This window comes from Heloderma suspectum, chromosome 6, assembly GCF_057233095.1.
Source record: "Heloderma suspectum isolate Gila_16-S chromosome 6, 16-S_ref, whole genome shotgun sequence".
In the NCBI taxonomy this organism is placed as follows: Eukaryota; Metazoa; Chordata; class Lepidosauria; order Squamata; family Helodermatidae; genus Heloderma; species Heloderma suspectum.
Window position 1 is genome coordinate 55,616,438 of NC_139463.1, and position 18,371 is coordinate 55,634,808.

At 43.2% G+C, this 18,371-nt stretch overlaps 1 protein-coding gene across 7 annotated transcripts in view; it reads right to left on the bottom strand.

The window, feature by feature from the left end:
• SLC4A1 (solute carrier family 4 member 1 (Diego blood group)) overlaps positions 1–18,371 on the bottom strand; it is a 75,748-nt gene that overhangs the window by 18,133 nt on the left and 39,244 nt on the right. For all 7 annotated transcript variants that reach the window (XM_084804436.1, XM_084804432.1, XM_084804437.1 and 4 more), the window contains 4 exons: positions 12,135–12,348; positions 10,981–11,199; positions 9,773–9,921; positions 8,775–8,969 (listed from right to left, as the gene is read on the bottom strand). In XM_084804436.1, the coding sequence (XP_084660562.1) occupies positions 8,775–8,969; positions 9,773–9,921; positions 10,981–11,199; positions 12,135–12,348 (777 nt within the window). The remainder of the gene's footprint in view (positions 1–8,774; positions 8,970–9,772; positions 9,922–10,980; positions 11,200–12,134; positions 12,349–18,371) is intronic.

Genomic DNA, 18,371 nt, shown 5'->3' on the forward strand with positions numbered 1-18,371 from the left:
TAATTTGAAACATGCCAGAATATTCCATGTATCTGCAGAAGTGGACTCCCTCAGAGGGAGAAGGAAGACAGTCATGCTGAAGCAGGGTTTTTGTTGTTGTTGGAGTACTGGGAGATTTGGCTTGACTTGTGCTTGGACATCTGCTGTTGCTGTTATCTAGGGTTGAAGTCTCTGGAGGGCGCTGAGAGATGAAAAGTCCATTATTCGTTCTATTTCTTCTCCATCTTCCCGGAGGGGCACAGAAGCACCATTTTCCTGCCTTTGGTCCCCACTGGTGTTCACTAGAACCACTTTCACCTGGGTGAATTAACTCCTAGAATCAGTTTCTACACGATAATTTACCCAGGTGAAGCCAGGTCTAGCAAACACCAATGTGCTATGGTAGATGCATCGAAATCTCTTCAGATTGCTGCCTCAGCTCTTCTGGTTGACTGGAAGCTGAGAGGAAGAGAGCCATTCCCTTGCTTCAGACCATTCACTGCAGTTAGGTAGGGCTGGTCCCCTGTCAGGAATTTTTCCTCCATTTTCTCACCCACTCTTCACCTGCTTAGTTTGATCTACTCTTTTGTTTGTTTTACAATCGTTTGTTTTGCAATAATTGTAAATGGGAGCCCTACTCAAGCCTGCCTGCCTGCCTGCAAAGAAGGCAGGAATTTGGGGACTGAGGGGGGAGGTTCCCTCCTCCTCCTCCTCCATCACCAGATACAAAGGCACTGATCCTGTGCCTATCCCCTAGCTATCCAGAGTGGCCTATCCCTAAGCTGTCTGTCCTCCCCTCGAGGGGAGCAACAGCAGCTTTGCAGTGGGAATGGGCAGAGAGAAATCTACTGACTTAAAAAAACAAAAACAAAAAAGACCCACCTAGATCAACATTAAAAATTATCTCCAGCTTTGTTAATATAAAGGCTGCCTAGTTTCTCTCTGTGTTCCACTGATAAAAGGAGTCTGTGTGCTTTGCCCAGCAGGGAAACAGTTGTGAGAAACTGATGGATTTTATATTTTCAAAAATGGTTAGCTCAAACATTTCTCCCTTTTGTGCTCCCAGCAGCCCTAGGGGCAACTCCAGGTCCAACCTGGAAACCGTTACATGACCTGCTAGAGCCTAATCTGAATGTCTTCAGAGCCCTCCTCCCCCTTTTCATCTTGGGACTCTGATTATGCAGACACCATGACTTCACCCTGTATGGTGAGCCAGTGTGGTGTACTGGTTAGAGTGGTGGATTGGGATTCAGGAGACCAAAGTTCTAGTCCCCACTCAGCCTTGAGTCTCACTAGGTGACTTCAGGCCAGTAATGGACTCTCAGCCTAACCTACCTCACAAGGCTGTTGTGAGGATAAAATGGAGCCCACCTTGGGCTCTTCAGGGGGAAAGCCAGGATATAACAAATGAACAAGTCAGATTTTTTTTCTTCCCTATTCCCCACCCACTACTTGTAACATCTTTCCTGATGAAGAGATCTGGAGATCTCAAAAACTTGCACATTTTTGTGATGTTTTAGTTGGCCTAATAAAGGTGTTACACTAATAAGATTTTGCCTGAAATAGGTTTTCCTGTTAGCCTCCTCTTAGGCTCTGCTTGTATATTTGTCAATAAAGCACGTATTACAAAGGCCTAGTAAGTCTCCAGCACTCTCTCATCCATAAGAAACTAAACTGGGAAGCATCATCCTTGGAACGTCTCACCAAGGTGAATGAACATTGTTACATGCACCCCACTTCTCCAAGCAGTGAGAAGTTCCAGGACCACCATGCTTACCAAGGTTTGCTTCCCTACAGAAAGAGTTCACTGGAGGCTTATTGGCATTTTGTAATATTTGTGTTGATTTACAAATACACAGGTTGTGCATAGCTGGAGGCACACAGCCTTAACAGGTCAAAGTCCACTGTTTCCACTTAGATCTCTTAAGGCAACTGCCAGCATCCCAAAATGATGTTAGCTGATCTTATTCATAGATCCAATCACTTGAAGTTAAACAAGCACATGTATCCGTGCATATGGGGAATATGCTATTTGCGATATCCATGTAAGGTGCCCACAAATTTTAGGACCATAAATCAGCATTGTTATGAGTTTTATTCTAAGCTGTATAGTTGCTATTTTTCTCCATCAGACAATTAGATATGATCAATGATTTTTCCACAGAGTGCAAGGTTCCCCCAGTTGTCAAAATGATCAGGTTGCTTATCTTACTTTACCTCTTTCTCTGCAAGAAACAGTGGACACTTTAAATCTATGAAACTGGGGAAAGCTCCTGATCCTGATGGATTTCCTGCTGATTGTTATAAAAATCATATTACTTTTTTTTAGCCCCTCCTTTATTGGAGTCTTTTAAAATACATTTCTACCTCCCTGTTTTAATGAGACTTATATAATGGTTCCCTCAGGTTGGGAAAAGATCCTGGGTTGTATTCTAGTTACAGACCTATTTTCTTGATATATGTGGAAACCAAGATATTTACAGCTGTGCTGGCATGTAGGCTTCAGCTTAGACCTCCCAGTCTTGTTCACCCAACTCAGGCTGGGTTTATACAGGGCTGTCAAGGATCTGCTCACATTAGATTTTTAATTGATGGTTATTTTGAGACAAAGCTACTACAACACCCTGCTGCTAATATCTCGCTGGATGCAGATAAAGCCTTTGATATGGTACATTACGGTTTTCTGTCACACAGGATTGGACCTACCATAAAGCAGAGTGAGGCAGTCACCTCAGGCAGTAGATGTTGGGTATCATGGAAAGGCAGCAAATTAGTTATTTACTTTGTTATTATTATCATATGTTTACTGCCAGGGATGGAGAAAGGTGTTTGTAGGATTTTCTGCCTCATATGTGCCAAAATAATTTGGTTGGCTTTTGTACTATACGCTTTGACTTAAGTGGATGGAGGTGCCCTTGGAGGTGGATAAGAACCTCCAATAAGAAGAGCCCTGCTGGATCAGACCAAGGATCCACCTAGTCCAGCATTCTGTTCACACAGTGGCCAACCACCTGTCAACCAGGAACCCACAAGCAGGGCACAAGCACAACAACACCCTCCCACCTATGTTCCCCAGCAACTGGTGGCACATAGCCATCAAGACTAGTAGCCATTGATAGCCTTTTCCTCCAGGAATTTGTCTGACCCCCTTTTAAAGCCATCCAAACTTTGAATGGGGGAGCCCTTTTTGCCTCAGGTAGCAAACTGTCTTGGGCTAGTCGTGCTGTCATGTGTTTTGGCTAAATATGGATTTCTTCAAAGTTTTGTATCTTGGATGAATGTGTTATATACAGCTCCTCATTTACGAGTGATCATGAACAGTGGGGCTGTTCACACAACACGTTAACCCACATTCAGTGGTTGAATCTGGGTTGTTTTGAACCGTGGGTTATTTGTTGAACCGTAGGTTAGCATGTTGTCTGAATGCAGCCAGGGTGGCTTGTTAACCATGGAGTGTGGCTTATTTTCTCGAACAAGCCATCTATAGAACCTATGGTTTGTTGTTGGGTTGTTCAGGGTGGTTAAGCCATACTTCATGGTTAACAAGCCACCTTAGCTGCATTCAGACAACACGATAACCCACCCTGCAGAAAACGCGCTGTGTTCAGACAACACACTAATCCACAGTTCAACAAACAACCCACGGTTCAAAACAACCCTCACTCAACCACTGAGTGTGGGTTAGCGTGTTGTATGAACAGCCCCAGTATGTGGTCTCCTTCAATTAAGCTGTGTAGAGGTACATGTTAAGGGCGTCCCTTATCCCCTTTTCTTTTTAATGTTGTTTTAGAGTTGCGTGCTTGTGCTATTAGAAACTATAAAAATATTAAAGGTATTACATTAGGCAAGGTTAAGTATAAGATGCTTTTGTATGCAAATGACACTCTGACCTGGTTTGCACAATGTAACAACCCACAATTAACAAACCATGGGTTGTTGAGAAGATGAGCGAGAGCAAGTGTGCACGCTGGTTCCTGCACACACACTCCCACTGTGATGAACAACACAGGGTCACTTTGCCCTTGGGTTGTTTATCATGACGTCCAAACCTGGAATTCTGGGTTTAAACCCAGAGTTTGAACTCATGGTTTAATGCTCACTCCCCATTCATCTTCTCAACAACCCATGATTTGTTAACTGTGGGTTGCCATGAGATGCGAACAGAGTCAGAGCCAGGCATTTCTATTCCTACTCTTATCTCTTTAATAGTCTGGCATTTTCTCCAGTTATTCTATACATTGGGGTAAATCAGAATGTATGCCATTGGGTTCTAACTGCACTGCTGATGTGTTCAGGACTTGAGGTTTTAGGTGGTGTCCAGATTATTTTGTTTATCTTGACATAACAGTCCCTAGGAAGCTTTCTCAGTTAATTAATGTAAACCTATCACTATTTTTGGCATAAATGTAGCATGATTTAGATGGGTGGTCTAAAGTTACCTTCAGTATTTGGGGTAGGATACATGCATTCAAGATAAATTTAACTCCAAGGTTGATGTATATTTTAAAAAGTCTTCCTATTTTTATACCTTCATGTTATTTCGAGAATGTTTACAAATTATTTAATAATTTTCTTTGGCAAGGACACCCACCTGTATTTTCAGTACACAAATTGCAGTTGCCTATAGCGGAAAGTGGGTTTAACCTTCCACATTTCCAAGCTTATATCTTAGTTTCTGTTGCAGGCTGAATTCAGAATTCAGTACCCCTTTAGGCACAACTTGAGAATAATTACCTGACCCTGTTGAAATCTTGGAAGGTAGTAACTTCCTTCAGGGAGGTGGTTAATTACCAGCACTTAACGCTGCAGGATACATACCGAAAGTAAGGGGACCTAGGAATTCTTTTGATCCCTTTACCCATGAAAAGCTTACTTTGTGGAATAATCCTAAATTTAAAATAGCTTGTAGATCTTTGGGGGGACAAATTGGGCCCATAATGTTGTCACTTTGAATCAACTTATCTCCTCTGATGCCACTTTTAAAATCTTTGATGTATTAAAAGTTGAGTTTGATCTATCATAGAATGCTTGTTGGCAGTCTATTCCATGTAAATATTTGTTATCTCAGCTTTTTCATCCTGATGCATGTGCAGCTTCTGAAATTCCATCTTTGTTACTGAACTTGGATCTTTAGTAGATGTAACTAAACCTGTAACTTATCTTTAGCAGAAACTTAGAGATGCAGATAAAGTTGATATTAACTATATCTCCAAGATCTTTAGAATAATGAACTTGAATATTCTGTTGTCTTAAACCAATGGGGGGTTGCTTTAAAAACAGCAAAATGAGCCTCTTTTGATCTTAAAATGAGGTTAATACAACAGAAACTTCTATTTTTTTAATCTATTGGACACCTCAGAGAACGTTTAATAATGGCTGATTACAGACCCCTAGTTGCTAGAGATGGAAGACTTACTCCAGGGGTGTAGAATCTCAAGCCGGAGGGGCAAATCTGGCCCTCCTGGGGTTCCCCAAATGACCATGCCCCCCTTCCCCAACCAACAATTGTTTGGTGGTTTCCCAACTTTTGTGCAGGTATGTATATATGTATTTGTGACATTTGTACACAGTTGAATATAATAAACTCTCTCCGTGGTTCACAATAAATATTAAAATATATTTAAATACAATAAAAACATGACATTAAAACACAGCATTAAAACATAGCATTAAAAACTCTTCCAACTACAGTCAAAAATTCAAGGAGCAGTAAAATGGAGCAGCATAATTAATTTACTTACAGCCCAGGGAAAGCCTGGGTGAACATGTGTGTTTTCAGGAAGAGTTTAAAAGATGTCACGTTTTCTCCCTTCCGAACTGCACGGGGGAGGGTTTTCTAGAGGGTGGGTGCAGCTACAGAGAAGGCCTGCTGTCTGGTACTTCATGCAGACATTCTGTTTGTTTGGAATGACCAGCAAGGTCGTTTCCCCATTCTAAAAGGTTTAACTGCCTCTCCTGTGGCTTACGGGGCAATCCTATGCATGCTTAGACAGAAAAATAGGCCTACAACTCCCAGGATTCCCCAGCCAGCTATGATGGGAGTTGTAGGCCTTTTTTCTGTCTTTTTTCTGTCTAAATATGTAGGCCTTTTTTCTGCCTGTTTTCGGGCAGAAAGTTGTAGGCCTTTTTTCTGCCTAAGGATTGCACCCTTCGTTACTTAGCAGTAAGAGCTTCAGGCTAAAATATGCTGGTGTTTTGGCCATCCCATTTTCACAGGATTGTTAATATTGGCTACACTCACTACAATGGTCACTGTTAAAGACGCATATGTTCTCTTAGGCTATATCCCTGGTTTGTAGATTCTATCTTCATATGAAGAGTTAATATGTGTTTCCAGCATGGGGTGCGACTAAGAGAATTATTACACAGCATTGGAAGGACAAATCCACTCTTGATTTACACCAGTGGATAGTTGATACGTGTTCTTCGTTGACATTTGAATTGGCTCTTTTTCGGTGGAGTGGCAAGGAAGACGACCTTCATGTAATTTGGTCTAATTTCATTAAGTTGTTCACTTCGTTATTTTTTTTTTAGTAGACTGTTTTTTCTTTTCTCTCCGTCTTTTAATATTTATTAATATATTAAATACTGGGTTTGTAGTCTTTGTTAATTTATATTATATTGTCATCTAATACTTGTAATGAATTGAAGTTTTTATTTGTATATTTGTATTTGTATTTTTTTCTTCTTTGAATCTTGTTTTTGTAAGTTTAATCAAATTGAGAAAAATATGAGTACTATACAGACATCGTGGGTGACCCTGGGGAATTCCTGCCTTCCTATCTTGGTTTTCCCATATGTAAAATGCAGATAAAAGTGGCAGGGTTGCCATGGGGAAAAAAGTAAGCTACCATCTATAAAGCAATATATTTATTATATGGGGTAATAATACTAATATCCCCATATAGTAATTATATTGCTTAATAGTTGTTAGCTTGTTTGTTCTCCATGGTAACCCTGTCATTTTTATTCCCATTTCACAGGTGGGAAACCCAAGATGGGGACCCAAGTCCATGAGTGAACAGTGCTTCCCCCATATGCATGGATGGACAGATGGATAAATAAATGATATGTACTTTTTTTAACTTCAATCAATTGGATCAAGAATTGAAATAATTTTAGATAGATAATGCATTATCTTACCTCTGTTATTAGAATGTTTTCTTTTGTCTCACCTTCTAAAACTGCTTTCCACCACCACTGCCTATATCTCTTTGACCACATTATAACATTTTCTTACTTTTTATTTTTTATTTTACTTAGAGGGCAATCCTATGGAATTCCCACCCACTAGACAGAGGCCTCTGATCTCAGAGGCTTCCGAGTATTGTATACCCTGTTGGACTGCTGCTACCAGGACAGGAGGAGAATCAGAGGTGATTTTCACCTCTCCATCCTCCTTTTTTATTTTTTTCTTCTAGATGGGCCTCTGAGCCCATCTAAAGCGGTTGTGCTGGTGGGGCCAGTGCTAGAGAGGCCACAGGATACAGTGGATCTCAGCCTCTCCTCTCCCCTACCTTCTCTGCCCACTGGAATGTCCCATTTTTACCTCTATGAGGTCATCCAAGATCACTTTTGCAACCTTGGGAAGCAACCGCCACAGTTCTTTCTGCAGCAACTGCAAGTAGGTGGGGAAGAAGTGGGGGGGGGGGTCAGAATGCACAGTCCCCCTCTTGAAGTGTCTACAGCTTCAGGAGGGGGCTCTGATATACACTATGGTCCCTGGGATGCTCTCCCAGAGTCCATAGGATTGCTGTGCCCTTTATTTAATATTTATTCGTTGTTCTGCCCACTATTCTGCTCACTGAGTATTCAGAGTGGCTTAAAAGTAAAAGCACTATACAAAATTGAAAGCATCAATTAACAAGGAACAACAAAATAATCACTGAAGACAGCAGTCATTAAAAATAGAAGCAGAACTAAACATTAAAACCCTGCTGGAATAAAAACCATTTTAGACTTTTGTCTAAAAAATTAAAGAGAGCCAGTCTGTAGTGATGGAATTCCAGAGCTGTGGCACCAGCACTGAGAGAGCTCCATCTCTCACTCAACTGATAACCCACAACAGTGGCACCGAGAGCAGGATCACTGCGGCCGATCTGAAAGTCCTGGCATGTGATGCTGAAGGCATCAGACTTTGAAGTAGCAAGAAACATGTAGCGGCTGCCCTTCGTATCAACTCCTCTTGCCTCCCAAATTATGTTTAGCTGAAGACATTGCGTGATATGATATCATCATGCTCTGAAATGGAGTGGGGCAGGAGTGAGCATGATGACATGTCATGCATCATCATAAACAAAACATGACTGGGAAGGTGCAGGGAGGAGACGTGGGGTGGTGCCTTCCTCATAACATGCAGTTTGGGCCTGAGCATCCCTCACTGGGGAGGGACATAGGGGTTTTTTTTGCTTCCATAGCACACAGAAATAACTTACACAATAAACAGAATGCTGAAATTTGATACACACACAGTCTAAGACAACATGGAAGTCCAAACATAGAACAATTTTATTTCCCTTCCTTGGGACTCAAGACACAAAATCTTTCTCATAATAGTGGCCAGCGTTCCAGCACAGAGGAAGCCAAGCTACATGTGACACAACTGAGAGGTATGTACAGTTGCCTTGCTCAGTTCTCAAGCTTGGCTCAAGCATGGCCAGGGAAGAGGCCAGGGCATCTTAGCAAGTCAGACTTTCACCCTACCTCACACATCTTGCCCTAGGCATCAACCAGACAGCTGCCTCACAAAAGCAACTACCCTGTAGCAAGGGCAATAGAAACAGAAGCCGTGTTACCTTGAAAAGTTTGGAGAACGTTTCGAAGATGAAGATGAGGGAGATGAGGAAGGAGAAGATCTCCTGGGTGTAACGGGAGATGAAGCGGACCAGGAAGCTGCCCTCAAAAGCTACCACCACCACCACCAAGATGATAAGCCAAAAACCGATCCAGACTCTCCCCACAATGTATTCAAAGTTATTACTGGCACAAAACTATGTAGAAGAAATAGGGGGTGGGGTGGAGAGGGGATTGCACAGAAAAACAAGTGAAACATTAGCAATTCTTTTCCTCCTCCTCAACTAGCTGTGAAGAGCAATATCCCTCCCTTGTCATTGCTCTTGAACTAAACCAGAGCACATTGAAACATTCATCCCTGCACATTCACTGAAACCCACATAGATACTTATAGTCAGGTCTATGTATAACTCAGAGGCTTGTGACTGCAATAAAGAAAGACAGAATTTGATATCTGATGGGACATTCAAGATCCTGAGAATCTGAGCTTTCTTATTTAAAAGTTTATTTCCCTTATGGCTGTAGAAATAAATCTGAGAACACATAGACTGGTAAATAACAACGTAAGAATTGTTTTGCTGGATCAAAGTTTGCCTAATCTAGCATGCTGTCTCCAACAGTGGTCAGCTAGAAGCCCAGAGAAGCTCACAATGGAGGTAGTAGATTTCTGTTCCGCCCTCAACATCTGGTAATGAGAAATATATTGCTAGTGAACATGGAAGTTCCATTTCATATTGTGGCTAATAATCATGAGTAATAGAACTGTCCTCTATGACTTTCAAATTTGTCTATCCTGTTTTAAAATCTAAGCTAATGGCCATTACTATATCTTGCGGTAATGAATGAATGATGGTGATCAGCTGTGCACATTTATTTGGAGTGTGGAGTGGTTGGTTCTGCCTTGTAAAATTAGGCTGCACAAGACAGCCATTTAAGGGTCTCCAACTGCAATATGGAAAACATCATTCAACAGGGATGTGATTTCTAGCAGGACACTTACATCAAAAAAGGCTTCTTCAAAGACCAAAAGGGGGCCAGAAAAGCCAACCACAAGCAAAGGTTGAGCTCCAAGCAAGCAGAAGAGTACACCCTGAACTGCTGTAGACAGCAGAAGCTCAGATACTCCCATCATGTTCCCAGTCTTCTCACCTGGAAATAGAAGCAGATATTAGAAAGGAAGAATGCCTATGCAACTGCCCTACACGACTCAGGGATCCAAGCAGCATGCTGGTAAGAGCACTTCGAATTTTTGAGCTGAAAAAACTTAGGGTTGGAGACACACCATACCATTTAAGAGATGTTTGACTTCTCATGGTGCACAGCACACATATTTCCTTTCTCCCACTGTTGCCTCTAGTCAAACAGGGTTTGCAACATAAGAACCTGCTTAGCAGAGATGAAAGTGAGATGAGCAGCAATCCCTCTTCCAATCTTCTTTCAACTCTGTGAAAAAAGTTATCTTCCAATTCTATCTCTAGATTAAATTATACAAGACAACAAAACTTCTGTATCATCCAAATTATGCATTCTAGGAAAGAATTGTCCATTTCTACAGACACTGTAAAATCAGAGCATTCCACCTTCCTCTTTTTGTTTTTTTGGCCAGGAACAGAGATGGGGACAAGCTCTCCAGATCTCCATACATGTCAAAGTTTTACCGTAGCTTTTGCCACACACAAAAGGCAATAAATGTGAGAGATTCAGCTACTGGGTGGTATAGAAATGGAAATAAATAAATAAACAAACAAACAAATAAATGTTACATAGTTAAAAACTGGACCACCACAGGACTCTTTGTTGTCCAAAGGATAAACAGGTGTTTTTACACTTTAAATTGTTTTTTTACTGTTTGCTTTAAATGTAAATTACATTAAGTATGGTTTATTGCAAAATAAATAAGCAAGCAAGAAACGTAAACAGCCTTTACTAGGATTTCCCCATATAATTTTCCAGCTGTTGTTTGTGCAGCCGTGACCTACCAGTATATGGGAAGGGCATGGAGAAAAACAAAAAACATATAAGACCCTGCTGGGAAATTTTATGCTATCCTCTGCCCACCCTTGTCTCACCCAAGAGGGGAAGAGCTGCTGAGCTGTTGGTAATCCCAGTTTAATTCAAAACTTCCTGCATTTTGTAGTAGTAGTGTCCCACCGATGACCAGTTTGTGACTATTGGGCAATGTGCAGCTAATTGCCCCATCAGTCTTACCCAGAAGACCCCCAAAGGTAATGGCAGGAGAAAGGGCAGCAAAGTAGATGAAGATGACTGCAGCCAGACACTGAGCACTGAGGGCATCCTTGATGTCACTGAGGTACTTGGGGTAACGACGTTTTATGTCCTTCACCAGCCCCCCAAAAGGTCTGCCGGTCCTGCGCAAGGGATCATCTTCATCCGCTGTTTTGGAGGCATGGGCTTCCAATTGTTTCTCTGCATGAGACAGAAGAATACAGGCAATGACAAGGCTGAATGAGGGAAGGAGGATGGTTTTCAAGGGGGCGAGGGGTCCATGGAGCTCTCTGGGGTTGTTTCTTTCAAAATAATGTAGAATGTCCTTTAAAATATGGGAATATTGGCTCAGGACTAGGTTTGAGGGGGCCCAGAGGAAAGTATTCTCCAGTGGGGTGGGAACTTCTATCAGTGGGCCATGGTGGGCTTACTTGGATGTGGTAGCATCACTGCAAGCTGCACCGGGTGGCTGTATTGTGTCTAGCTACCCTTTTAATTTCTTTCAATGCCATAGAGTGGCACTAGATCAGGAGCATTATGGGAAGTTAAAAGGGTGGCAAAACCATGGCTAAAATCTTGGCCAAAATCAAGTCCCACCCTCTGACTACTAGAAATCCTGTTCTTCCTCTTCCACCCCTCTTAGCTTCTGAGATGTCCCCAGATATTCTCCGTCAGGGCTACACAACCGGGTGTGCTCCATATGGTTTTGACTACAACTGCAATACTCCCTGACCTGGCTAGAGGGCAGATGTTTTGCCTACCCCTGTTCTCGGTCATGTCCTCAGTGTAGTCCCTCACATGGAATTGCACCTGTGCTGTCAAAGGAAGAACTTCTTGCAATTTTAACACGTTGTGAGAGGCAGTATCAGTGGCTTTTGATGCTGAATTTCACACCCAGTACTATCATTTGTGGTTGTGTGATATGATCACACATCCTTGACTTCTCGGTAAGTAGAAGCTATCCCCATATGTCTGGAATGAGCTTCCAAACCAGTGGACATATCTTCTAAGCAGGCTTCAGTCCCACAGTATCTGCCCCATGCTTTTTATAAGAAATGAGCATCCCTCTAGTTCTTGAAGCTCATCACACAAAGTTTCCTGCAGAAGCTGAATGGTCTTTCTATACTAAGCCATACCTAGTTCCTTTAAGAGCTCTGCCTCTGGCTTCTTCTTCTCTACGGGCTGGTACCTCTTTCGTAGGAACTCCTTCTGCACTGGCAACAATGTCATGAGGAGTTTTTCACTTTGGATATCAGAGGGCGGGAGGACAATGCAACAGTCCAGGAAATCTTCCACACTCTTCACCAGGTCTTGCCTTTGCTCTGCCAAGTAGGAGTCATTGCGGAACACCTACCCAGGGAAGAAGAAAAGACAGATGCCATATTGCCTCTGGGGGTCCATAGAAGGGGCAGTGCCTGGCAGGGGTTTTCACAGGATCAGGATTTCCCTGAATGATGTGGTGCCCCATGGTGACTTAACTCCTGGCCCATGACCAGATTCACTTAAGTAGCTATGTTTAAGTCAATACACTCATTAACTCTTCTTCACTTAAGAGTAGGCAACAAGAGTATGGAGTCCACCCTCTGCAGAATGCTTCTGTCTCTCTACCGTATTCTGGTGAATGGGTGGATGTAGACAAATCTAGATTTTCAAACCTACCAAGTTAAAAAACAAACTAGGTATATGCACATTCCAATTAAAACAAAATAATAAAGGAAAATGGCTCTGATATGGAAGGCATATCCTCCAAACTGTCCCTACTTTGTGGTACCTGGCTCCAATAAATCATTGTTCCTATTTTGTCTGTGTTGGGAAGATTTTGTGGATGGCTTGAAAAACTTTTTAACAGAGCAGTCCTATTTTGTGGGATACTCCATAGCCAAGGAATCTGTTTCCTAAGCCCTGCTGGGATTGCTCCATCCAGGCGGGGGGCAGCAGTTTCCCCCTCTTGCCACTGGTTAGTCTTTTTAAATATAATTTTCTCTTCCACTATCAGAGGGGAAATAACTACACCAGCTTCAGGGCTGGCATAATTTTGCCCACATTCTGGAGAATGAGGAGGCTTTGAATCCAGTGGATCCAAAGCCTCCTTTGATCTGCTCCTGACATGCCTCCTATTTGCCCTGACTCCTGGCAGAGTGCCATGGCAGAGCAGCCGCGGCAGCAGAGCTTTGCACAGCCAGTCAGGAGCATTTCTGCAGACCTTCTGCTCTATTTGAGGACGGGGGGTCGTCCCTCATAATAGTCCATCTAGACCATAAATGGTGCTGAGTGCATTTGAGTTGCAGCAGCTTCTTTTTTATAATAAGGACAACCAGGTCCCTTATGCAGTTAAATGTGCTTGCATTCTGAAAAAAATCATTAGAAAGCCGAAAGTAACGTATAAATGATGTCTAAAACGTGGTTAAGCTTAGTTGATTAATCTCCCTGCTTCAGAAGCTATCGCAATATAGGTTATTGCAGAGTAAATGCATACTATATATGGCAGCCATTCCCAATGTAGCACCCTCCAGAGACTTCGGACTACAATGCCCACCACTCCTGAATATTGGCCATTCTGCCTGGGGCTGATGAAATATCTGGAGAGTATCAGGCTGAAAAGCAGGTGACAAAAATATTCTTCAGCAAGGTGCAATTTGAGTCAGGGTGGGAGATCAGCCTTGATCCTTGTTACGAGAATAGGGGTGTCCCAATTTTCATCTTTGAAATGTTGGACAGTAGTTGAAGGAGCAGGAGGTGAATGGGTGGATGTATATCAAATCTAACAGCACTGTGGTGCTGGAGAAGACTCTTACGAGTCCCCTGGACTGCAAGGAGGTCAAATCAGTCCATCCTAAAGGAAATCAACCCTGACTGCTCATTGGAAGGACAGATAATGAAGCTGAAGCTCCAATATTTTGGCCACCTAATGCGAAGAGAAAACTCCCTGGAAAAGACCCTGATGCTGGGAAAGACTGAAGGCAAAAGGAGAAGGGGACGGCAGAGGATGAGATGGCTAGATAGCATCACGGATGCAATGAATATGAACTTGAGCACGCTCCGGGAGACAGCAGAGGACAGGAAGGCCTGGCGTGCTATGGTCCACGGGGTCACGAAGAGTCAGACACGACTGAACAACAACAACAACACTACGATAATCATCTGACACCCTCCTCAGGCTGGATCAGACCAGGAGTCCACCTAGTCCAGCATTTTGTACATGCAGCAGCCAACCAGCCATGCACAGGAAACCCACAGCAGGACATGAGTGCTTCTTGGAATTTAATACATGGTCAGTGTAAATGGATCAAAGCTATGGTTTTCCCAGTAGTAATGTATGGCTGTGAGAGCTGGACTGTAAGGAAGGCTGAGCACTGAAGAATTGATGCCTTCGAACTGTGGTGCTGGAGAAGACTCCTACGAGTCCCTTGGACTGCAAGGAGGTCAGATTAGTCCATCCTAAAGGAAATCAACCCTGAGTGCTCATTGGAAGGACAGATAATGAAGCTGAAGCTCCAATATTTTGGCCACCTAATGCGAAGAGAAAACTCCCTGGAAAAGACCCTGATGCTGGGAAAGACTGAAGGCAAAAGGAGAAGGGGACGGCAGAGGATGAGATGGCTAGATAGCATCACGGATGCAATGAATATGGACTTGAGCACGCTCCGGGAGAGAGCGCAGGACAGGAAGGCCTGGCGTGCTATGGTCCATGGGGTCACGAAGAGTCGGACACGACTGAACGACTGAACAACAACAACAACAACTCACAGCACAATCCTATGCATGTCTACACAGGAGAAGCTGAAACCTGACAAGATGGAGGCATTGTGGAAGTTGGTGCTCAACCTGTTCTGGATGTGGTTGCACTCCCCCTGAAGGAACAAGTGGGCAGCAAGGGGGATGATCTTGGATCCAGCATTGTCACTTGAAGCCCAAGTGCCCTTGGAACACCTTTTACCACCTTCGGCTAGTTTGTTAGTTGCAGCCTTTCCTAGACAGAGGTAGCCTGGCCACAGTGACCTAACTTCTATGTGGGTTTACTGTTATGTATCATACACGGGGTTGCTGTTGAAATGATTTGGAAACTTCAGTTAGGACAGAATTCCGCTGCGAGAACTCTGGTTAGTTTGCCTAGGTGGAGCTATATTACATCCGTTCTGAAGGAGCTACGTTGGCTTCCTATTCGCATCCAAGCCCGATTAAGGTAATGGTGCTTTAAAGCCCTAAGCAGCTTGGTGCCCAAATGTATGAAGGAGTGCCTCCTCCCATATCAATCTGTCCAAGCATTAAGATCTTCAGATAAAGCCCTTCTCTGTATCCCAGTTATAAAGAAAGAACATTTCGTATCTACAAAAGACAGGGCCTTCCCTGTGGCTATTCTCTGACTTTAGAATACCCTCACGCAGGAGAGCCCCCTGGTGCCAATGTTGTATTCTTTCAGTGCCAGGTTAAAACATGTTATTTGCCCAGATATTTTAAATTTAAATGTGTATTTTAGCTGGTTGAAATAGTTTTTATGTCTCTCAGTTTTACTCTATTTATGTTTAGGTTTTATTTATTTTTATTGTAATGATTATCTGATTGTTGGATGAAGGTGTGCCTTATAAATGTTTAAAATAAATAAAATAAAAAATAAGCAAGCACTGTGCAGTGGGATTTACTCCCAGGAAAGTATGTATAGGGTTGCAGTCTTAGAAATCTATAATAATACTGATGATGATGATGATGATGATGTCTGGCTTTCAATGCCATAGCTCCAAGACCATGAAACCTAGATGCCTAAAACAAGGCATGCATACTAAGGGGACCTTAGGGGTGTGCACCTCAGAGTTATTTCTCTGTTAAAACGCGTTAATGAATTTTAATTAATATAAATGTGTCTCTGTGTTTGAAACCTATAATACCACCTTCGGTCACTAGGTGGCAGACTTTCCTAACCAGTGCATAGCTTTGCAGTGAAACAGCTTGAAGCCATGGGGGAGTTCAGGGGGTGGTCAGAGTTATGCAGCTGCCTCCTCTCCCCTGTTTTGGGGCAGCCCCCCCCTGGGAATGGAGTAGGTAGTCCCCTCCCTCAGGGGGCTATAGGGGTAGAGGATGGCTGGGACTGTGCCTAGCAGAAGTGGATTTACTATGTGTTCATCTCTAACAGCTGTGTAACTTTGAAGGCTTCACTGTATCAATCTAAGGGCTATCCAACTCATGCAAAGCCAGACACGTTCACTAAATGAGTAGATATACATAAATTAGTGGTGGTGGTGGTGGTGGTGGTGGTAATAAAGTGCCTAAGATCTTTAAGTTATGCTGCTGTTTTAAATATCTTAGCTGTGACATTAGTGACTGTTAATTTAATTGAAATGTATTTAGAGTGCTGTTTTCTTAATATATTATATATGGTTTTAAGTATTGCAGGCTCCCTTGAGAGACCATTAAGCTGAATTGTGAGACTATGCGTTTTAAATACAAAATAGATATATACCATACGTGCAGCTTAAGCTTTAGGAAGGAAGAATGCTTCAACAACGGAGGAGGAGCAGGCTTAACCAGATTAATGGCTGCAGTGAGGGACATGTCGATACACTTGTCAATACAATATCAAGGCACAAGCATGAAACATGCCAGAACATGGAGCACTGAGCAGAGATATCAGCTGTGTGGTATGGGATGACCTCACAGGCTCCTTGCGTTGTTTTCAGTGACACATCACATAGAAATTAGTTCATGTATTCATAAACTGGGGCTTCGCCACTCATCCAGTTGTGCACCCCTTCCCCTGCTCAAGGACCACAACTCAGAAGTGAAGGCCTCAGTCACTGCACATAGGTATGGAAGTTGTTTCCCTGTTCTTTTAGTCCTTGACTGATCCCCAATCCAACCATCTGATTGCCTGGGAGCTACATTAAACCCTTCCTGGTATAGCAGAGTGGCTAAGAAAATGAAAGGTAATGCAAGAGGTTGCAAATTCAATCTCACTTCAGCTATATAAATTCACTAGGTGGCCTTAGGGAAATCACAATTCTTTCATTTTAGTCTGTAGGACTGTAGTCTGACAGCCGGTGTGAAGAAGTGGTTAGAGTATTGCTCTAGAACTGGAGAGGCACAGGTTCAAATCTCTACTCGGCCTTGAAACTCACTGGGTGACCCTAGGTTAGTCGCTGTCTCTCAGCCTAATCTACCTCACAGGGTTGTTGTGAGAATAAAATGTGGGGAGAAGAACTATACATACCGCCTTGAGCTTGGAGGAAAGGAGGGCTATAAATGTATTGCATAAATAAATAAATGGATGTAATAAAATAAATACATATTAGCTCACCTTACAGGTCTCTTGTAAATAATGTATGAGAAGCACTCCAAACACTGAAAGCACTATCAGGGGTGTGGGAATAGGGTGGCCATGTGTCCTCTTTTGCAAAGGACTGTCTTTTATTTTGAAGGTGTCCTCTGTTGGAAGGGCTGCCCAGTCCAAGTCGGGTTGAAAGATGAAGAACCGTCGGACAAGTGAAAGGGCCTTGAAGTTGCCCACCAACCATTAGCACCTGGTTGGTGCTAGCCCCTCATAGCAGACTGAGCAAGGCACACAGGTCTCCTGATCTCAGTCTTCCACACTATAATGAGATGGACAATACAGTGGAGACTGGTGGCTCCAGTTTCGGAGGAGAGATATTCCATTCTGGGTTTTAGTTAGAGCCAGCCAGAACTCTAAATGTGCTATCCAAGGTGCTGCACCCTAGCCCCAAAATGGATTCAGCATCTTGGACAGCACCTTTAGGGTTCTGGCTGGTTCTAACTAAAACCCAGATTGGATCCCCACCCCTGTGAAACTGGAACCACCAGCCTCCACTGGTACTGTATATCTATTTAAATATACAAATTATTTCTAAATTTGTATCTATACATATAAAATAAAGGTAAAGGTGTCCCCAACCAGTCGTGTCCGACTCTAGGGTGCGGTGCTCATCCCCGTTTCTAAGCCGAAGAGCCAGCGCTGTCCGAAGACGCTTCCGTGGTCATGTGGCCGGCATGACTGAACACCGAGGTGCACAGAACGCTGTTACCTTTCCCGCCGAGGCGGTACCTATTTATCTACTTGCAATTTCTTGCTTTCGAACTGCTAGGTTGGCAGAAGCTGGGACTGAAGACGGGAGCTCACTCCGTCACACAGCACTCGGGTCTTGAATTGCTGTCCTGCCGACCTTCCAGTCTGCAGTTCAGCGTCTTAACCACTAAGCCACCGCGGCCCAACATATAAAACAGCATATGCAAATCGCTCCTTTTTTTTTGGTGACGCATTTCCTCTTTTTTGGCAGTTCATAAGTAGCCACCCTAGTGGGGAACTGTTTTTGCCCAGAGGGCTACATTCCCTGGGTGCTGCAGGCTAGCAGTGTGGGGGGGGGGGG